Below are 21,437 nucleotides of genomic sequence, written 5' to 3' on the forward strand. Positions count from 1 at the left end.
TAAAAGTGCATGTGTTCTTTAAAAAGAATATTACCATAAAACTAGTTTCAGAGTTAATAGTGGGAAATGATGATGGGAGAGGGAAATACCACACATACTGAATCACTAGAGAAGTTGAAAGAAATAAAGCCCTCATTAACTGTTAGTAACCAGGAGCCAGACTTCCAAAGGTATCTACATGCCTGAAGATGGAGTTAGGCACCAAGGTGCTTTTGAAAATTCCACTAGGTGTGTATCTGCATCTTTAGGTGCCTAAATACCTTAGTATCAGATTTTCAAAATTGTTAATATATGTGTAGCAGGAATCGGTGACAGTCATTCATCAGTATGTGTAATGCCCTACTAGAGATCTAAACTGTTTATCAGTTTTGTTCCCTGCTCACAGAATTAAAATTTTACATGGATTATTGGTTTCCTTATTTGTGCATCTACAATATCATCTGTGATACATTATTCCCAGAGTTGCAATTGCATGTCTGTGGTTCTCAAGCTATGGAGCAGGCTTCCCAAGGGAGGCACGAGCTTTGTGTTTTAAGAGCTCTGGCTGTCAGCCCCAGGAGACTGATGCTCATGAAGAAGGGAAATGCACACCCAGAAGGTGGGGATAGAGGAGACAGCTGGAGCCCCGCCACGTAGTCTCTCCTTCCACCCTCTCCTTCACCGGGAGGCAGCTAGGGCTCCGGCTCTCCTTCCACCCCACCCCAATCCCTCACCTGGAAGCGGCAGGGTTCCAACTGTCAGCCCTGAGGTGGCGGCAGCAAGGCAGAAGTAAGGGTGGAAATGGGCTGCTAAGTCCACTGTGAAAAGAGATATTAACAAATATCACTTTTCATGTTGCCACCCTTCTGTGCTCCTCCTGGCATGGTGCTGCCTTCAGAGCTGGGCACCTTCTCCACTCTGCCTTCAGAGCTGGGCACCTTCTCCACTCTGCCTTCAGAGCTGGGTGGTGGCATATGTACTTGCGGGGGAAGGGGGATGAACTACTACAGGCACAAAGAAGGGGGGCCTTATCAAATAGGTTTGAGAACCACTGGTGTATGTTAATGACCGGCTTCTGTCAAAGAGCACAGAACATTGTTTTTGCTCCAACCACATATAAGATGACAAAAGTTAATTTTTCCTTGCCTTTATTTTCTGTCTGAAAATTTGCTTTTTATTTTAGTATCAAAATACAGAATATGTTCTCTACCAGATCATATTCAATTTAACATAGGTCAGAAATGTGGACTGTTTTGGTTAGGGCTGTCGATTAATTGCAGTTAACTCATGCGATAAACTTAAAAATTAAGTGGGATGAAAAAAATTAGTCAGTTTTAATCACACTATTAAACAATAGAATACAAATAGAAATTTATTACATATTTTAGATGTTTTTTCTACATTTTCATATATATTCTGTGTTGTAATTGAAATCAGTGTATATTTTTGATTATAAATATTTTCACTGTAAAAATGATAAAAGAAATAGTGTTTTTCAATTCTACCCATACAAGTACAAGCAATTTCTTTGTTGCGAAAGTGCAACTTACAAATGTAGATTTCTTTTTGTTACATAACTGGACTTAGAAACAAAGCAACATAAAACTTCAGAGCCTACAAGTCCACTTGGTCATACTTCTTGTTCAGCCAATCACTAAGACAAACAAGTTTGTTTACATTTACAGGAGATAATGCTGCCCTCTTCTTAATTACGATGTCACCAGAAAGTGAGAACAGGCATTTGCATGGCACTTCTGTAGCTGGCATTGCAAGGTATTTGTGCCAGATATGCTAAACATTTGTATGCCCCTTCATGCTTCGGCCACCATTCCAGAGGACATGCTTCTATGATTATGACGCTCATTTAAAAAAAAATAATGCATTCATTAAATTTGTGACTGAACTCGGGGAGAGAATTGTATGTCCCCTACTCTGTTTTACTTACATTCTGCCATATATTTCATGTTATAGCGGTCTCGGATGATGACCCAGCCCATCTTGTTCATTTTAAGAACACTTTCACTGCAGATCTGAGAAAACACAAAGAAGATACCCATGTGAGATTTCTAAAGATAGCTACAGCACTCGACCCAAGTGATTTAAGAATCTGAAGTGCCTTCCAAAATCTGAGGGGGACGAGGTGTGGAGCATGTTTTCAGATGTCATAAAGAGCAACACTCTGATGCGGAAACTACAGAACCTGAAGAAAATCAACCTTCTGCTGGTGACATCTGACTCAGATAATGAAAATGATCATACATTGGTCTGCACTGCTTTGGATTGTTATTGAGCAGAACCCGTCATCAGCATGGACACGTCCCATGGAATGGTGCTTGAAGCATCAAGGGATATGAGAATCTTTAGTGCATCTGGCATGTAAACATTTTGCGACGCCGGCTACAATAGTGCCATGAGAACACCTGTTCTCACTTTCAGGTGACATTGTAAACAAGAAGCAGGTAACGTTATCTCCTTCCAATATAAACAAACTTGTTTGTCTGAGCGATTGGCTTAACAAGAAGTAGGACTGAGTGGACTTGCAGGCTCTAAAATTTTACATTGTTTTATTTTTGAATGCAGGTTTTTTGTACATAATTCTACATTTGTAAGTTCAACTTTCATGATAGAGATTGCACTACAGTACTTAGGTGAATTGAAAAATACTATTTTGGTTTTTTACAATGCATATATATAAATATAAAGTGAGCGCTACACTTTGTATTCTGTGCTGTATTTGAAAATGTAGAAAACATCCAAAAATGTTGAAATAAATGGTATTTTATTATTGTTTTAGTGCGATTAATCATGATTCATTTTTTTAATCGCTTGACAGCCCTGATTTTGATATGAACCTTATAAGGCAAATCAGTAGAGATCTAGGTGAGAGAAGACTACAGTGGAACCTCAGAGTTTATGAACACCTTGGAAATGGAGATTGGTCGTAATTCTGAACAAAATGTTAGGGTTCTTTCAAAAGTTTACAATTGAACATTGACTTAGTAAAGTTCCAAAGCTGTATTATGCAGAAGAAAAATGCTGCTTTTAATCATCTTAGTTTTAATGAAACAGGCACAGAAACAGTTTCCTTACCTTGTCAAGTCTTTTTTTTTTTTAAACTTTCCTTTTATTTTTTTAGTAGTTTAACGCAATACTGTATTGTATTTGCATTTTTTTTTGTTATTGTTTCTGCAGCTGCCTGATTGCATACTTCCAGTTCCAAGTGAGGTGTGTGGTTGACAGATCAGTTTGTAATTCTGAGGTTCTACTGTAATGAAATCTGACCACACATTATGTGCATGATGGTCTAATGAAAAGAAAGTAACTAAATGCATGGTATGTTCCCTGTGCAGTCTTCACTGCTACTTGCATGGACTTCCACATGTGCATGGGAACTACCTGTGACAGCAGCATGGGTACTGCTACAGAGGTTGGCCCATACTCCCAACCCGATACCCACTGTCATATGTACACACTGCTAGCTTTCTGCCCCTTTATGTAAAAAACAAACATTTTCTTTCTCTTTTTTTTTTTCCCGCCCCCAGCTACGTGAATGCAAATTATTTTGGGTACTGTACCACCCAGTCCTGTTTCTTTCATAGGGCCAAGTCCTATTTTTTCTTTGGCAAGTCTCATTGAATCCAGTGGGAGTATTCATGTGGGCGACTTGCCTTTGTAGGCCAAAACTATTAAGATAACTGTCAGTGATGTCCGGTTTATGAAAGGCACAGGTGTTAGGTTCTCAGTCTTTGGAAACATTTAGCATTTCTGTTGCTTATGGCCTCTTGCCCTGTTAGTTTTATTTATTCTTAACAGGGCAAAGATAATCTTTCAATGTTAAAGCAAACCTGAGAGATGGATTTTAAACATAGAATTGAAGTGAGCTACTAATCAGGGAAGCAGGGGATTTGTCAAGTACAAATTTCTTCTTGCAACATATTTTAGTCCCTTTGTTTTTATTTTGCTTTTACGGCCCTGTCTCTCTCACTCAAATGGTGAAGAAGCTGTAGAGAAAGAAGTTACTGATGCTTGAGATTTAGAGCTGCCCAAGGCTCCGATTTCTATAGAAAGTGGTGGTGGTGATAGCATTAATTAATTTAATCTCAGATAACTGTTTTCTAAATGTGGGATAGATACTACCAGAGGTCTCGCATTAGATATAGTGGGAGTGTGGAAGACTCAGCCCGACTCCTCTTTAAAGATAATTAAATGGTGTAGTTTTTCCTCCCCCCTCCAGCACATGGGGAACATATTGGATGGAGGGTTTTTTTCCCTCTTACTCATAAACTCCTTTGAAAATCTAATTTAAAAGGCAAAGGAAATAAAATCCATTTAGGGCTTCTAGATTCCTTGAAGTAGGATATAAAAAAGCTGAAGAAAGAATGTTAGTGAAACAAGACCTAGTTTAATCAAAGCCAAAATGCTTTTTCAGGGTGCCTTGAATATCTTAATTTAGCTGAAAGAGGACCAATCTATGAATAAATGAGACCAATTTAAAATAATCTTTTCTTACTCCATTGCTGGAAGGACTTAATCACAAAATGTAGATTTTTCTGATTGGGTTTTGTTTATACAGTACCTTCTCTGAAGCATCATGTCTGTGCTTGCTGTGCAAAATCCTGCTGTCCATCATCTCTGGACAGCTCAGTTTGGATGAGAGAAACAGTTCCTTGCTGCCTGCTTACGACTTGCTCTTCAGTCAGTTAAGCCAGAATTTTAATCAGCATATACATCCTGAAGCTGGAATTACAATAAATGGCCTCCTTACTCCTTATTTGAGAAATCTGAATGTCAGCCTTTTCAGCCCTTTACTTTGCCAAATTACTTCTGTGACTCTACTTGACCTTTTGTACCCAATACTTCACTATAGGAAGAGAGTAGACCACTGTAATGGACTGTCCCGTCGTACAGTATGGAATGCAACTACAGATTATTGGTGTCTACAAGGAACCAAATATTGGCAGAAAGTTTTCCTTGACAATCTTGGGTGAAATGCACACAGAATTCTTAAGCACTGGTATATCAGGAACAGACTTTTGAGAGAGGGACAGACATCTATAAAACACAAATTACTCTGGAAAATCCCATCAACTTTATTATGGGTTCTAAACACAATTGAGATGACTATTTTCTTGTTGGACAACCAAGTTGTCCTTGGACACGTAGTCTTTTAAAGATCGTGTGTGTAATCTCATTTTGTCAATCCTGTTGTTGTTGTTTTTTTTTTTTGGTATGCCAATACACATATAGAGGCATCTGTGCACAGCTATGAAACTTTGTTCTAATAGCCAATTAGTTCTTCTGAAAGCATTAGACTAGAATGTCAGGCTTGTTCTACTTAATGCCTCACTTTAGAGGAATGTTTATTTCTTGTCCGAAGTCTAAATAATGGAATGCATTCTAAATTTCATAATATATTATTTCCAAAGGCTCTAGTCCAGTGTGAACAGCTGAAAAGTGAGATGGAAAGACAGAAGGATCGCCTTGAAAGGGAGCTAATTGCCCAGCTAGATAAGAGGACTGGTGAAAAAGAAGCCCTGCGAGGAGAAATGAAGAAAGAAAGAGAGGACTTGGCATCAACGGTAATACTAGTAATTTTTTTTTCATCCATATGTGGCTAAGGAACATGCAGTGGTTTTATTGCAATAAGTTAGATACAGTAAAACTACTGTATGGATTTGTGAACCCAGTAAACAAACTTATTTCTGACTCAGCATATATTCATACGCTTCTTTGCATCAAGACCTTAAAAAGCAATACAGCACATTACAGGTTATTTTAATCTCTATGGAATAATAACTTTCCCCTCTCCTCCCCCAAAAAATAATCAGGTTAAAAATATCGAACCAAATGAAATGTAACTGAATTATTAGAAGTACAGTTTGCATATGTTGTGAAAACAGTACAACTGCCAGATTCTCAGACTGACACTGTTGAGTCTTCACAGCAATAATCCTGCAAGCCCAACCTAAAATCTGAAAACCAAGTTGCCCCTAACACCATTACCTGGACTAAAACTTTGGTGACGGGAATTTAGCTGTTGATGGTACACAAGAAATTTGCCTGAATTGGGACTGAGTGAAAACAGAGTAAGCACTCCAGGATTTAAAGTCTTTAAACCATGATTTGAGGACTTCAATAAGCTCAGACATAGGTGAGAGATTTATTGCAGGAGTGGGTGGGTGAGAGATTCTGTGGCCTGCATTGTGCAGGAGGTCAGACTAGCTGATCATAATGGTCCCTTTTGATCTTAATATCTATGTATCTATGATTGTTTAAGACAGGGGTTTATCTTTTGCAAGTAGTACATATTAGATTTCACTGTGTAATTATGGCTGTACTTTAGAACCACAGAGTATACACTCAGGACTGTCGAGAGAAATTTGGGGTCCCAGTATATCATCTCACTTGGGACCCCCCCTCCTTCCATTTTACCCCAGTTACAGATGTTTTGGGAGCTTCTCTGAGCTCAGGGCCCTGGTACAATTGTTCCCCGTTTCCTCCCCTCATCAGCACTGTATGCATTCCAGCATAAAAATTGCCTTATAAACAAGAACTTTGTAATTTTCACTGTTACTGAAACTTAGCTTCTCGTGGCACTGTGTGTTGTCTTATTTAACTGATTCCTGCTCCGAGGACTTGCAGTCGTCTTAATATCTTGTTTTAGGCAAGCATGGCACTTCACAAATATATTATAATAATACTGTGATTTTATAGTTGGTAATTAGCATTAGCGTTAGTTGCTGGGTGTCTTTAGTCTTGAGTCTGGTACAAAAATTATTATACATTTGTACTAGTGATAACTGAAATTAAGTACCAGGAAAATACCTTATTTGTACTATGCATTAAATTGATCTTCTCTTGAATTTGTTGTATTACTTCCCTAACAAGTGATTTGTTAGAGGAACAATCTGGCATGAGTCCATAAATCAGGTGGATATATAATGGCTGAAGTGTAGTTGTGAATACATAACCTTCTAGGTCCAGCTTTTGACTTCCTATAACGTTAACCTAGAACTGTCAGGCCCTATTATTTCCACTTACATTAGGCAGCTTCAGGGCTAAACAGCTCAAGGGCAAACAGCTTTGTTTTATTGTTACAATGTTTTTTATCATTCAGCAAAATATTAATTCAACTATATTGTTTGAAAAAATGAAATTGTAATTTTTGAACATACTGAGTTGGCTTTTGTTTACTGCTACACTGCATCTGCTTTGAGCTACAGGGGTGAGATTTTTGCCTCAGTTTAGAAATAAAATTTGAGTATATCTATAGTGACAGGGTAAGTTTCTGTAACTGTTTCTCTCTTGGGCATAAGATGGTTCCCCTTGCTACCAGTTGGTCAAAATCAGAGTCTAAGTGATAGGTAAGTAGATGTTATCTAGGCTGCAGGAATAGAGAACCTGTTGCTGCTGCTTTGAGTAGATGCAGCTGTGTATTCCACTTAGGTGTGTGCATGCCCTGCGCATTAGAGCTGGTGAATTTTGCCTAGAAGTATCATACAGGGGTGGCATTGTGCCTCGTGGCCATAGACCCTCCCCTTACTACATGAGGCAGTGCCATCCTGAGCCCCCTCAGTTCCTTGTGACTGCCCATGGCTGGAGTTGGAGAACTGGGTAATCTTAACCTCACAAACTCTCACTAGTTTAGTGTTGTTGTTTTTTCTTGTTGTGTGTAGTTAGTTAGTACACTTAGTATTAGTTAGATTAATGTTAGTTGTATTAACCTCACAGGGGTTTAAATATTGTCTGTCATGTGAGGGGAACAATCCCCAACAACAATTCCCGCATGCAATGCTTGTTGTGCTTGAGTGAGGCCCATGTCGAGGAACAGTGTTCAATCTGTAGATTGTTCGTGAAATGGACTCGGGTGGCTAGGGACCCTTGCCTAAAGCAGCACCTGCTTGAATAGGCCATGAGGCCTCCTATAGCACCGAGGCCCTCCATTGGATTGCAGGTTCCCCTCAGGTTCCTAGAGTGCTGCTGCTTTGCACTCCGGAGTGTGCACCTCTCCAAAGAGATGGAAGAACATCCCCCGTCTAGTGTGCTGAGAAAAAGGTCACACAAGACCAATCAAGACCTTTCTAGGTCTTGTGGGTACTCTTCCCCCTACCCCAGGAAGACCTTGGACTGGCACAGGGTTCATGGGGGTGCCTTTAACCATTACCCAGTACTGAGTAGGGAGGTTAGAGACCCTGTGCCGTCGACTCTGGTTCTGGCCCCACGGTGTTCGTTGAGTCTGGTACTGATGAGGGTGATGCCAGCATTGACTTATTTCTATCAGTGGCATGCCAGGTGGCTACAGACCATCTCTGCCGTTCCATCCCTATATCTCCTTTGGTCCAGGACTTTGCCAGGGCTGCATCATTTACAGCCCCATTGGGTGAATGGGCCGCTGAAGCCTTAGGTCCATTGGCACTACACTCTGATGTTCCCCTTCCATGGTTTGCAGAGCAAGACTTGTACTGGGCTCAGTGCAAGGGACCTTGCCCCAGGGAAACTCCTTGGCACTGTTGCAGTCAGCACTACCAATAGACTCATGGACTTCAAGGCCAGAAGGGACCATCTTGATCATCTAATCTGACCTGCATATTTCAGGCAACAGAACCTCACCCAGCCACTCCTGTAATAGACCCATAACCTGTGGCTGAGTTACTGAAGTCCTCAAATCATGATTTAAAGACTTTTTGAGTTAGAGAATTCATCATTTATACTAATTTAAACCTGCAAGTGACCAGTGCCCCATGCTGCAGAGGTAGGCGAAAAACCTTCAGGGTCTTTGCCAATGTGACTCGGGGGAAAATGTCTTTCTGACTCCAAATACTGCAGTCAGTTAGACCCTGAGCATGTGGGCAAGACCCACCAGCCAGACATCCAGGAAAGAATGTCACTGTGGCAGCTCAAATTCAGCACCATCTGCTGCTTCAGCAACCCTGATGACTTTGGGGTTGACGCTGCTTCCAGCACCAGTGTATTTGGTGCCAACAGTACCACTTTTACCATCGGTGCTGGTCCCTGGCTCATTCTGGGTGATGGATGAGTCAGACTGGTTACTTGCTCCTCAGGAGTGGCTCTACCTTTATCCCCAGAATCCCAAAGCTCCTCAGTATTGAGGTTGGGATCTTCCTTCCCCTGCTCTCTATCACACGACTCACATCGGGGAGTATTTATGGAGATTGGCATTCATCTCACAGTCACGAGTGGGGCCCCTGGCCACCAATGCCCTATCCTTATCAGTGACCTCCATGGAATCTGTGAGACACTTCTCAATCACAGAGGTTGCACTTCTCAGCTCACTCTAAGGTGAGGTCACCGGGCAGATCAGTGGTGGGAGCTGTTGACCCACTGCAGGTTCAGGTACCAGTGAGCCTTCCCTGTGCGGAATCCATGGAGCTGCCCCTTTCAGCTCCACCAGTCCAGTTAACCACCTACTCTTCATTCCAGGATGATGCAGCAGTGTGTGGCTCTTTCTGTGCTCCAATAGCAAAGGATTTTAAGGCCCATCAGGACCTTTTGCAGAATGTGGCTGCTTCCTGGACATTCAATTGGAGGGGAGGGATAGCTCAGTGGTTTGAGCATTGGCCTGCTAAACTCAGGGTTGTGAGTTCAATCCTTGAGGGGGCCATTTAGGGATCTAAGGCAAAACTTGGGGATTGGCCCTGCTTTGAGCAGGGGGTTGGACTAGATGATCTCCTGAGGTCCCTTCCAAACCTGATATCCTATGATTCTAAGTGGAGTTTCTTCAGGAGAACATCCATAAGTTAATGCATATCCTAAAGCTGTCTGCTCCTGGGAGAGTAGTCCTCCCTATCAACAATGCACCCTAGACCACACTGGCTTCAGTACCACCACCTGCAAAGCATATGGAGAAATGCTATTTTGTCCCAGTGTAGGACGGCTTTTACTCCCATCTGCCCCCAAATTCCCTAGTCGTAACCGCAGTGAACAATAGAGATGTCAGGGCAGGTTTAAGATCACTCCTAAGGATAAGGTCTCCAAAAGGACAGATTTACTAGGTAGCTTTCCTGTGTTCTTTTCCTCCGATCCCAATCATTCCACAGCTCATCCTCAAACTGAAAGTGGATTGCGCCAGCCTCATCCTTGCTGCCCCAGCATGGCTGAGGGTAGTGCTGGTTTTCTGACATTCTCATGCTGTCAATTCAGCTTCCCATATCCCTTCCTTTCCATCCCAACCTGTTTACACAGATTCACAGTCACAGTCTGCATTGTGCATTCACTTCCCTACATCTCACAGCATTGCTGCTCCGTGATTGAACAAGGAGGAAGAGCAATGTTCAGCAGCTGTTCAACAGGTCCTACAAAGCCCTTTATCAGAATGTCCTATTCGGCAACGTGGAAGCATTTTTCAGTGTGGTCTTTGGCCCATGGAGTTCAGCCAGTATACTAGGTATCTTGAAGTATTTACTGCATCTTCAGTCGTTGGGCCTTAGGCGTAGCTCATTTGAGGACGCATCTAGTGGTGATCTTAGCCTTTCATCCATTTATGGAAAATCGGTGTTTTCCGCTGCCATGGTGGTGAAATTCTTGAAAGGAATCCTTAGTTTCCATCCACTGGAGCGGGAACCGGTTCCCTTGTGGGACCTTAACACTGTTAGAGCAGCTATCTAGGGATCTCCATTCGAGCCTCTGGCATCTTGCCCCTTTCCTCTCCCTTATGTCAAAAATTTGCATTCCTCATGGCGATAACATCTGCAAGGAGTGTGTGAGGGTTGCAGGCTTTGCTGGCAGAGCCTTCTTACAGTTCTCCAAAGACTGTGACATTGTGGCCGCAACTGAAATTTGTGTGTAAAGGGATCTCTGTTTCATTTAAACCAGGTGGTATGCTTGCCTGTAAGTTTTTTTGTTTTGTTTTTTCCCTAAGCCACATTAATCTCCAGAGGAGGAGCTTTTTCACATATTGAACATCAGACAATGTCTGGCCTTTTATCTGGACAGGACTAAACCCCATATGAAGGGATGGGCAGTCTCCTTTCAGATGATCTGTAAGTGGGTAACTTCCTACATCAAAGCTGCATACAAAACCACTTTGGCCACAGCCCCTCTTTGGGTGCAAGCTCATTCTATTAGAGTGCAAGCTAAATCAGTAGTGTTCTTAAGTGACATCTGCATAATGGATATTTGCAGGGCTGCCACTTGGTTGTCGATACAAGTTTACAAACCATTGCTCCATTACCACGGTATCCAGAGCAGATGCAGACTTTGGGAAGGTGGTTTTACATTCCTTGTTTAAATAGGCTGTGAGCCCCATCCTCTGGGAAAACTGCTTGAGTCACCTAACTGGAAAATATGGCTACATCTGCTTAAAGAAGAAAAATGGTTACTTACTGTAGCTATGGTTCTTAGAGATGTGATGCAGACATATATTCCATGACCCATCCTCTGTCTCCTCTGCATCAGAGTCTAGTCTCTGGGCATTTGGTGTGAAGGAACTGACGGGGGTTGGGAAAGCAGCACCTCATATAGTCAAGGGAGAGGCTATTGGCATGAGCGCTGCTCCTCTACAGGTACTGGTAGGAAAAATTCTGTGGCTCTGGTGCGCCGGGTGCGCACTCGTCTAAGTGGAATACACATCTGCATCATTTCTCGAAGAAGGGTTTCTTCCAACATCATTACGCATATTAAGAAGTCCTGTAGAGTAGTTTGGCTGACTGAAAATATTTCAAATGCATACTTAAATCACTTCAAAATAAACTTTGCTGTTCTAATCATTCTGCAGCCCTTATTAAAGTAAAGCCTGCATTTCTTGCTTACTCAAAATTCCTATTGCCTTAAAATCAAGTTTTGATGTGAAGGAATGCAGCATTGGGTCCACAGTACGTACTTGGGCAAAATTCCCATTGCCTTCAAGGAGTAAAGATTTCAGAACTTGGCCCTGTATAAGGTTTTTGGTTAATTCACTATAGTGTTTCTCTTTCTGCAGGTGATGGTTTTGTCTCAGAATGTGGCGACACTGGAGGCTCGTTTAGAGAAAATTACGAGAGAGAAGAACTCAATAGCTAACCAGCTAGAGGAAGCCCAAAACCAACTTACCTCTCAGGAGATGGAAGTTAATAAGGTAGAGACAATCTCAAATGAGTATTTGCTTGTTATCGTGGTTTGAAAGATCACATGGTGAGAAATGCTTCATACTGTGTATTTTCTATAAAACATATTTGAAAAGAAGGTATTGATAAATTTGGCTTTCTGAAAACAAAACACTTGTATTATGAAAATCTGGTGCATGATGTTGTGAACCAGTATTCTTTCCTCTTTAACATAGTTTAAGCGGTTAAATAGTCTAAAATACATAAATTTTAATGTTATATATTTAATTGTGGGGTTCTCAAAAATTTTCCGATAGCATTTACAACCTTACATCACATCTGAGCTTTTATTTTTTTTCTGGTCCATGCAAAATCACTTTAAAAACTATGCAATCAACATTTAATTAATAATTCTGTTGATACAGGGGATAGAACAGGATTCAACTCACTCTTCCATAGCTGTTTTGGCTCTGCAGAGCTAAAATGAGTAAAGAGTAGCATGAATTTATTTTGTGGTTAAAATTCAAAACACTATTTTTTTTCTGTAGACTTTCTGTTCTTCGTAATACTAGTGCTAGTTTTATGCATTTAAGAAGGCCTCTTTCTGCTGTTTAGGTTGAATTGGTTTTGTATATAAATACTATCCTGGTTTAACTGAAATCCCCTGTTTTGGTGGTCCTAGCCACCTACATACCATTCAGTCTTCTCAGGCTCAAATGTGGGATGCATTGTATGTCCCAGAATGAGACAGGGAAAAAAGAATTCAAGCAGAAAAAATAAAATACTATAGGATCGATTTTACTTTAGTGTAAATAATTCTTGTAGCTTCAGCATCATTCTTTATTTTGATGTAAAAAGTTTTCAGCAATAAAGGTGAGGGGACACCAAATTTGTGTAGACTATAGATGATTTTAGTACTAAAATGAGAGATGTCTGTTGAAATAGACATTTGAGATATGTGCCTGCCCTCTAAACCCAAGGCCAGAGGGCTTCTCAGCAGCTAGCTGCAGTTTCTTAGAGCAATTTGCTCTGTTGGCCACTAAGGGGCACTGTAGCATGAGCTTCTGGTCAGCTTTTCCTCACCTCTGATTCCTCAGCTGTCAGCTGCATATTGAGAATTGGGATGGGATGCAGTTAGTTTTTTTTCCTCCTCAGCTGTGAAATGGAGAAAGAAGCCTGTCTTATGGTCTCCCTTCTGATGAAAAAGAGGAGGCAGAAAGGCAGAGTTGGCAACTCTTAGCATTGTATTAAATTTCAGATTTTTTTTTTTTTAATTTCTCATCTCCCATTCTCTGGCATTTAAATTCTTGAGTCCCCCCACCCCCCAAAAAAAGAGAAAAAAACCCATTTCCCATTACTGTCAATGGAACTGAATTCTCAGGCTGTATTTGGTGAAGATTGCCACCATTTCACTACATTCTTTGAATGAGGAGGTGAGGCTGCTTTTTGTAAAGAGGACCATCCTGTCTCATTGTTTGCAGGAGGACTGAAGCCAGTTGGCCCTCAGAAGTTAGATTTTCCTGTATTCTATTGTGGGTTGTTTTTTTTTTTTTTTTCTTAAAAAGACAGAACACTGGGAAGAGACGGGAATAGGATGGGTAGGGGAATTTGGGTGGCAGAAGGAGACTGTGAAAGAGGAGAGACTGTGGGGGAATGAAGGGAAAATATAGAGAGCAATTAAGAAGAGGCTGTGCATGGGGGAGGGAGTATAGAGAAAAATGTGAGTGGGTGTTACACTGTGCCTCCGTTTCTGCCCGGTGAACTGCACTGTGACTGGTCAGTTCGTATGGTTTCACACTCACAAACACATGCCAGGTTATCTTTTACCAAGGTGTGTATTTATTCTTTTCTTACATAGTAACACCATGTACTGCAAGCTTACAGCCAGGGGAGGCTTCCTGCAGACCTCACTCCTCAACCCAGGCTTACCCTGTAAGCTTCCCGCTGAGCCTCCTTTTGAGGTTCTTGCTTCCTGTTCCTGGTCCTTCCACTTATTCTCTCCAATTACCTCATTAGCCCAGTGATTACCACTCAGGTACTCACAATCACCTAACAAAAAGTATATAGTTGACTCCAGCTGAAGCTGCAGTAATGTCAGCGATCAGGGTTCTGCTGATATTGCCCTTTCACAGGGGGTTACAGAGGGAATGAGGAGGAGAAAGGTAGATTGAGAGGGAAAGAATGGCAGCTCTCACCCCTGAAGTGTTAGGAGAGGGTAAGTAGAATCCCCTGGAAGGAGCCAGGGGGATAACATTTTTGAGTGTGCATTTAAGGTTGAATTGTTAACCTGAAACGGTCACCCACAAATTGGGGGTTATTGTCTTAAATGGGGAAGGAGAGGCAGAGATCCTGTGCAAAACCTCTGCTTTTTGACATCAAACAGGGCCCACTAAACCCCTGGATTGTGAATGTGGAAGAAGACAGACCCGCTCCCAAAACGTAGAGAAGGGAAGAGCAAACACTTCCACTGGCCCTGGCCCTGTAAGTTTGGGATAGATTGAGGTGGGAGACAACACAGAGAACATCATCAAATGTTTTGGTCTGGAAGAGGTCAGGATCCAGAATGGAATATAAGTTACCTTTCTGAAAACGAATTCTCGCTGTCTCTCCACCCAAAATAAGTCCTTTGGGTGCTTTTTTGGCTTTTTCAGTGTCCATGTACACATTTGAATAAGTTGTTGCTGTTAAGGAATTTATGTTCAATCTATTAATGAGAATATAGTGTTTCAATAGAACTCTGAAAATAATTACAGTGCAATCTCAAGATTTTCATTCCTACCTGGAGAAAAAAAATGGCAAAACAGGAAATCATGTGCCTGAACACATCCCTTAATTTTAGCATTTGAAAGTGTGATCCTAGAATATCTTTGGATTTTAAAAAGAGAATGGAAGAAAATTTAATAAATAGCAACTGTAGTTTAAATGTATTTAGTAGCACATATATTGACAGCGTAAGTATTTTACAAAATCTTGATCCAAATATAATTGAATCTAGCCGGCACTGCATATTTCAAAGTTAATGACAATACAAGGATTCCAGATCCACCTTTTTATATAAAAAACATTTACCGTATGTAGTCTTAAAATATCTGTAAATAAAAATGTGCTAGATTCAAACGATCTCTAGGGGGCACCAAAAGATCTAACTACCGAACATTACACTGTGGGTTCCACAAGCTACAGATCATGTTGTCTGTGTAATCTAACAGGTGTGTGGAGAAATGCGTTTTCAGTTGAATCAAACCAAAATCAAGAAGGATGAGGCAGAAAAGAAGCACAGAGAGTACAGAACAAAAACTGTAAGGGAGCTTGAAATTAAGGACCAGGTAAGAAATGATACTGCCATAACTTTGCAGTAGGGTTATTTCTGAAGTTGGAATGATTCATTTTTCTGATACTGGTCATTTATTACTGTTATGTGGATTCTAAACTAATGGCAAACAGCCAGCTATTACTATTAAAGAAATGCCTCTTGCCTGCCTTATCCTTGTTTTCAACCCTAAAAAGTTGCAGTATTACATAATACTCATCATAGTCTTCATATACAGTGTATGAACACATATGATAGATTTTATACATATTGAGCCTATGTACTATATACATATGGTTATACATCTCACTCATAAACATATAAAATGGGTATGCATACAAAGCAAGACAAAACATAAACAAGGATAAAGTTTGAAGTATATAAGGCAAAGTGTATCATTTCATTACCAATTTCTTTAAAGATTCAAGTTCAATTGATTTTTGTGATTCATTGAAAAGTTTCAAAGTAAGAAACAGATTTATGCAAATATGCCACTAGGAATTAATTGTTGGTAATTTAAAGATGAGTTTGTACTACTTAAAAAAACAGTGTATGCCTTGCAGGTAGACTGAGAAGACATCCCTTATTAGCAAATATTAATATTAGGGTGTACTGCAGCTTACTTCACTAATAGTTCAAACCGATATTATGTTGCATTTTTTTTGAAATCCCCCTCTTTTCAATGTGACTCACCATTTACATTTCCAGTGTTCAAACTTCCTATTCTTGTTTCATGAAATATGACGTATACATGACTAGAGACTGGCAGTATGTTCTGAGTACACAGAAAAGTGTTTACGTACGTTGTATTTCAGTGTGTTTAAATTTTAAATACTATGTACAGCTGTTTATCCAACATTTTTAAAACTTTTCTTTCCCTTTTCATCGTGTGAACAAATCAGTTCATCTGCAAGGAATATATGCAGGAAAAACATAGTGTTATGAATTGAAAAGATATTTTATTTACTAGCACTACAAAATCTTGATGGGTAGCCATAGAAAATTTGTAGCCATTAACTTTTAAAAGATGTATCTTAACTCAAAATTGAAACAATACTAAATCAAATTATAATCAAAAGACACATTATGCATTGTTTTAAGTTATATATTTACTAGTTAAAATAATTCTTTTAAAAAACTTATTTATTATGTCAGATTGTACAGTACAGCAATAAAAGGGCCTTGTAAGTTTTTTTCATCAGATCCTTATGGTCTAAGAACACTTGAAAAACACAAATACAAGCCCATCTTCTGTCTTGACAGATATCTCAAATAAGAGAGTTGGCATAGTCTTGGCATTCTAATGAACTAGGAAGTGTGCAATAAAGTATTCAAAGAAGAATCTTGCATCGAAAGTCTCGTTCTGCAGCCTTCCCCAAGGTTAACTTTTTTGACAAACTAGACAATGTAACAAAATATTTAAGTTTACATTTAGGATTACTTGTGCTTTACCATTATGGGAATAATAAATGTTAAAAATGGTAATTGGCACCCTGGTACATTTTAAAAGGAGGGGTTGTTCCCTGAAGCATAACATATCATATTTAGGTTTTCAAACATTTTTTTGAAAGTGATTGCTGGATTCTAGAAAAACAAGTATATGTGTTTAAATAATCATTGTTCTCGGTATTTACTGGTAATTTTCTAGGTTAGGCTTTTAATAACACTAGTAATCAACAAAGCTCTATATGCTGAATAATATTAGAAACTACATAAAGCAATCTATGATAGTGAGATAAGTGTAGCTATTTCGCTTTGATAAAAATGTAAGAGGTCACTAAAATTCTTATTGTAAATAAGCTGTTCTTATTTTACATTTAGCTTCATGTTTAGAAAAGAAAAATGTAATGTCTCATCTTATGGATGGCAAAGTAGCAATTGTTCTTTGGTTTCTCAGCCATGACCTGACCTTCTGGCTAAGAGACAGAGTTGATACCTTCCTTGGCCACCATCTGTTCATAATAAATATATATTTAATTTTTAAAAGTGGACAGTGGGTCACTTGGCTGATATACTAGTAAAATCATTAGTACCTTATTTTACTTCAGTATGTTTTCTTTGAAATTGAGAAGAAAGTTGTAATTTCCCAATAAGTTTCCCTTACTGAAAATTGGTTTAACGTGCTATCTAATCAAAATGTAATTTATGTTGTGGGTAAATTTAAGTTTTTTATGAAATGGAGTTTTTAAATTATTGGCTTAATGTGCCCAGGTATGGTGGGAAAGACATAGTTTCTATATGTACAAATAGGAACATATGGTTATTAAATATCTTCTCTTATGACCAAAGTCCGCATTTCTAATGGCTTGTTAAAGAGGAATTTAGGAAGAGAAAACATGATTGAATTTCTATTTTCTTTCTTTTTCCCTCTCTTCCTCCCTCTGCTGGGATTTAGTTCCTGTTCAAGGTGTACTTTGTATGTATTACATTCATGTGAAGTGTTAACATTGTAAAATATACACCCAAGGCAAGTTTGTTTTGTATACTAACCTGCTGCACCACCTTATTTGATGAATAATCTGTAGTATGAACATTATGGTCCTATGATATTTTAGGATTCTGAAAAAACAGAATTTATGGCAAGTATACCTAAGGGCATGTGTACACACAAATTGTACTATTTTAATTTTACCAATATAGTTTAAAGTCCAACCCCCCTGCCTAGTGTGCATTTATAGTGCTTTAATGCTGCTTTATACTTTATAGCCTGTTCCTTTAAGGGACTTTTATACCAATATAACTGGCCTTAATATACCAATAATACCAGGCCTTAATGTATGGCAGAATATTTTTGCCTATTTAATGCAATATAGACTTCACTTTTTAGTACCTTCATGGAATTTGAACCGTTATACAGCACATTTAAAAATAAAATAATTTGTGCACAGCTAATGCAATATAATGGGGAAAAGTACTTTTAACACAATGAATTCAGTGTTTCCTCAAAACAGCATCTCTTGGTCAGTGGCAGTATATAAAAATAAAACGGTTGTTATAGCTTAGAACGTGCTTTCTTTTATTTTCAGAGTGGTAGCTGTGTTAGTCTGTATCAGCAGAAAGAACGAGGAGTACTTGTGGCACCTTAGAGACTTAACAAATTTATTTGAGCATAAGCGTTTGCCATAAGGGGTTGCCATACCAACTCTTAACGAGACCAATCCATCAAGGTGAGCTGTTAACAGCAGGAGGGGGGGGGGAAAATCACTACAAAAATTTTTATTTTCTCCTGCTCATAATAGCCCATCTTACTCGATTGGTCTCATTAAGAGTTGGTATGGCAACCCCCATTTTTTCATGTTCTCTGTATATCTATCTTGCTACTGTATTTTCCACCGCATGCATCTGATGAAGTGGGCTTTAGCCCACGAAAGCTTATGCTCAAATAAATTTGTTAGTCTCTAAGGTGCCACAAGTACTCTTTGTTTTTTCTTTTATTTTGTGTCTCAGTCAGGAATCATAGAATCTAGAGTTGAAAAAGACCTACATATTGGGTCATTTAGTCCTTCTCCCTGCCAATTTGTTGCACAGAGTTTTCACTACTGCATCTATGCTACTGGGAACAGCTATCTCATTATTATCTTGTTATAAAACAAGGAACATGTTGAATCTTATTTGAGAAATCTACACAAAATGTTTTTCATTTTTACATTTTATTTATTGAAAAATCAAACTAAGTTAAAAACAAAGCCAAATCCTTAGTGAGACTGAAACTATGGGAAAACATTCTTTTAGAATTGGCATTAAAATTACACCTAGCATTGTTCTGAGAGAGAAAATAAAGAACTGAGTTCCAGGTCTGAGGCAGGTTCAAACCCAAAGGTCTTAAACTAAGGAATAGGAGGCTCATGTATCTAGGCTTCAGAGCCCAAAACTGTATATAAAGGAATTGGGAAGTCATTGACCTGCATGGGCTAGACTCAGTTGAAAGATATACATAGAATCATAGAATCATAGAATATCAGGGTTGGAAGGGACCCCAGAAGGTCATCTAGTCCAACCCCCTGCTCAAAGCAGGACCAATTCCCAGTTAAATCATCCCAGCCAGGGCTTTGTCAAGCCTGACCTTAAAAACCTCTAAGGAAGGAGATTCTACCACCTCCCTAGGTAACGCATTCCAGTGTTTCACCACCCTCTTAGTGAAAAAGTTTTTCCTAATATCCAATCTAAACCTCCCCCACTGCAACTTGAGACCATTACTCCTCGTTCTGTCATCTGCTACCATTGAGAACAGTCTAGAGCCATCCTCTTTGGAACCCCCTTTCAGGTAGTTGAAAGCAGCTATCAAATCCCCCCTCATTCTTCTCTTCTGCAGGCTAAACAATCCCAGCTCCCTCAGCCTCTCCTCATAACTCATGTGTTCCAGTCCCCTAATCATTTTTGTTGACATGTTTCAGCATTTTTGTAAATAATAAAAGGCACCTATGTTATATAGTGATAGATTATTCCACAAGAATCTAGGATGAGGAATGGAATTGTATGTGAAATATAATATGAAAGTGTTTTGCAAAAGAGATTTATAGAATGTTTTACCTGGTAGGCCATAAAGCAATCACTAAATGTAATCTAGTTTAGAAAGTATAGATGCAAGGATTACTAACTCTGCATTGGCGAGAGATAACCAGTCATAGGCCAGTGTTTAGACGTGTTCATGAAATGTTAAAAGGAGGATCTGATTTAAGGGCTAAGCTAATGTAACTTTCCAATAACAGACCAAATTCAAGGACTGATTAATTTAAATTCATTTTTATGAAGCAGTATTACCAACTTCAAGTGATCCAAAAAATCATGAGCCAGGCCCCTAAAAAACACAAAATATGTTTTAAAATCTAGTGATTTTTATTTACCTTCTGGTTTTTGAGCCTGTAGGAGTCATGTTTTCAAGCTTTTCCTTGCATCCCTAAGGGCTAGAACCCCCTCCCCCCCCCCCGCCGCCAATAAAAGCTGAGATTCTCATGTAACCACTAGACTTCACAAGATGGGGCTTTACAAAAATCACCAATCATGATGAGAACCTCAGTAAAATGGGAAGAGTCGACAATATTGATAAAGTTAGGCTAGTACTATATATTTTGTATGTATGTATTTAAAAGTCAGTATAGCTATTGTGGTTTTAGTCAGAGATGTAATGACTCCATTAGCCAGGCAGACAAGAGTGTGCTTTAGACACAGAAAAGAGAACACAGGGAAGTCTTTTTGCTCCAAAATAAGGTACGGCAAATGTACAATTACAGTTGTACAAAATGTGCAGTTTTGATTGTCTGACTTTGTCCTGAATGGCCAAAGTACTAAGGCATCTAGGAGACCAGGATGTGATAATTTGTATAACTGTTTTCTGATTTCCTGTGTTGTTTCATATAGTTAAAGGCTACCACAAGATTTTTTTTAAAACTATATTAATATTATATACAAAAACCCCCCTGCATGTTTACTTTAACAAGAATCTGTTAAATGACATCCTTCACCCCACACTCCTTGAGGAATGGTTGTAAATTTACAGGGCCCAGTTTTCAAATATGGCTTGGGCTCAGGAATTATGAAACCTGGTAGCTCTTGATCAATAAATTTATAAGAATCATGGGTGGTGATCTCTCCCCTACTTCCTCTGGAAAAAATAAATCCATGACAAAAGTTGTTAACTTATACCGTAAAATTGCATCGTAAAATACTCATGATAGGAAATATGAAAGTTAGGGTTGAACAAAACTGAAGGTGAACTACCTTTGAGGATTATAGTAAAGTCTTTGTGTTCACATCACCAATCAAAGAAGGGAAATGCTTGACTGGTGAAGAAAGGGCACAACTCTGTTCAATACCAATCAGACTTAGCACAAATAGTAAGCCATTACCAAGTCTTTCCTGAAGGTATTCAACAGTCCTCAGGTCCACTCACATGAAGTCCCAAGCATATGGCCTTGACTACTGCAGTCTAGCACCATTATACATTAAGCCCCCTACAGAACACAAATGCCATTTTCCTGTTTAGAGCAGGGGCGGGCAAACTTTTTGGGCCGAGGGCTACATCTGGGTGGGGAAATGTTCTGCAGGGCCGGGGTTGAGGTGCAGGATATGGGAGAGGGTGCGGTGTGCAGGAACGGGCTCAGGGCAAG

General features: G+C 39.5%; 1 protein-coding gene across 5 annotated transcripts in view; it reads left to right on the top strand.

Moving 5' to 3' along the window:
• The window catches only part of SDCCAG8 (SHH signaling and ciliogenesis regulator SDCCAG8), a 154,854-nt gene that overhangs the window by 31,559 nt on the left and 101,858 nt on the right, over positions 1 to 21,437 (top strand). For all 5 annotated transcript variants that reach the window (XM_084622214.1, XM_084622215.1, XM_084622218.1 and 2 more), the window contains 3 exons: positions 5,406 to 5,558; positions 11,918 to 12,052; positions 15,230 to 15,346. In XM_084622214.1, the coding sequence (XP_084478340.1) occupies positions 5,406 to 5,558; positions 11,918 to 12,052; positions 15,230 to 15,346 (405 nt within the window). The remainder of the gene's footprint in view (positions 1 to 5,405; positions 5,559 to 11,917; positions 12,053 to 15,229; positions 15,347 to 21,437) is intronic.

This window comes from Lepidochelys olivacea (genome assembly GCF_965140295.1).
Source record: "Lepidochelys olivacea isolate rLepOli2 genome assembly, chromosome: 3".
NCBI classification, from domain to species: Eukaryota; Metazoa; Chordata; order Testudines; family Cheloniidae; genus Lepidochelys; species Lepidochelys olivacea.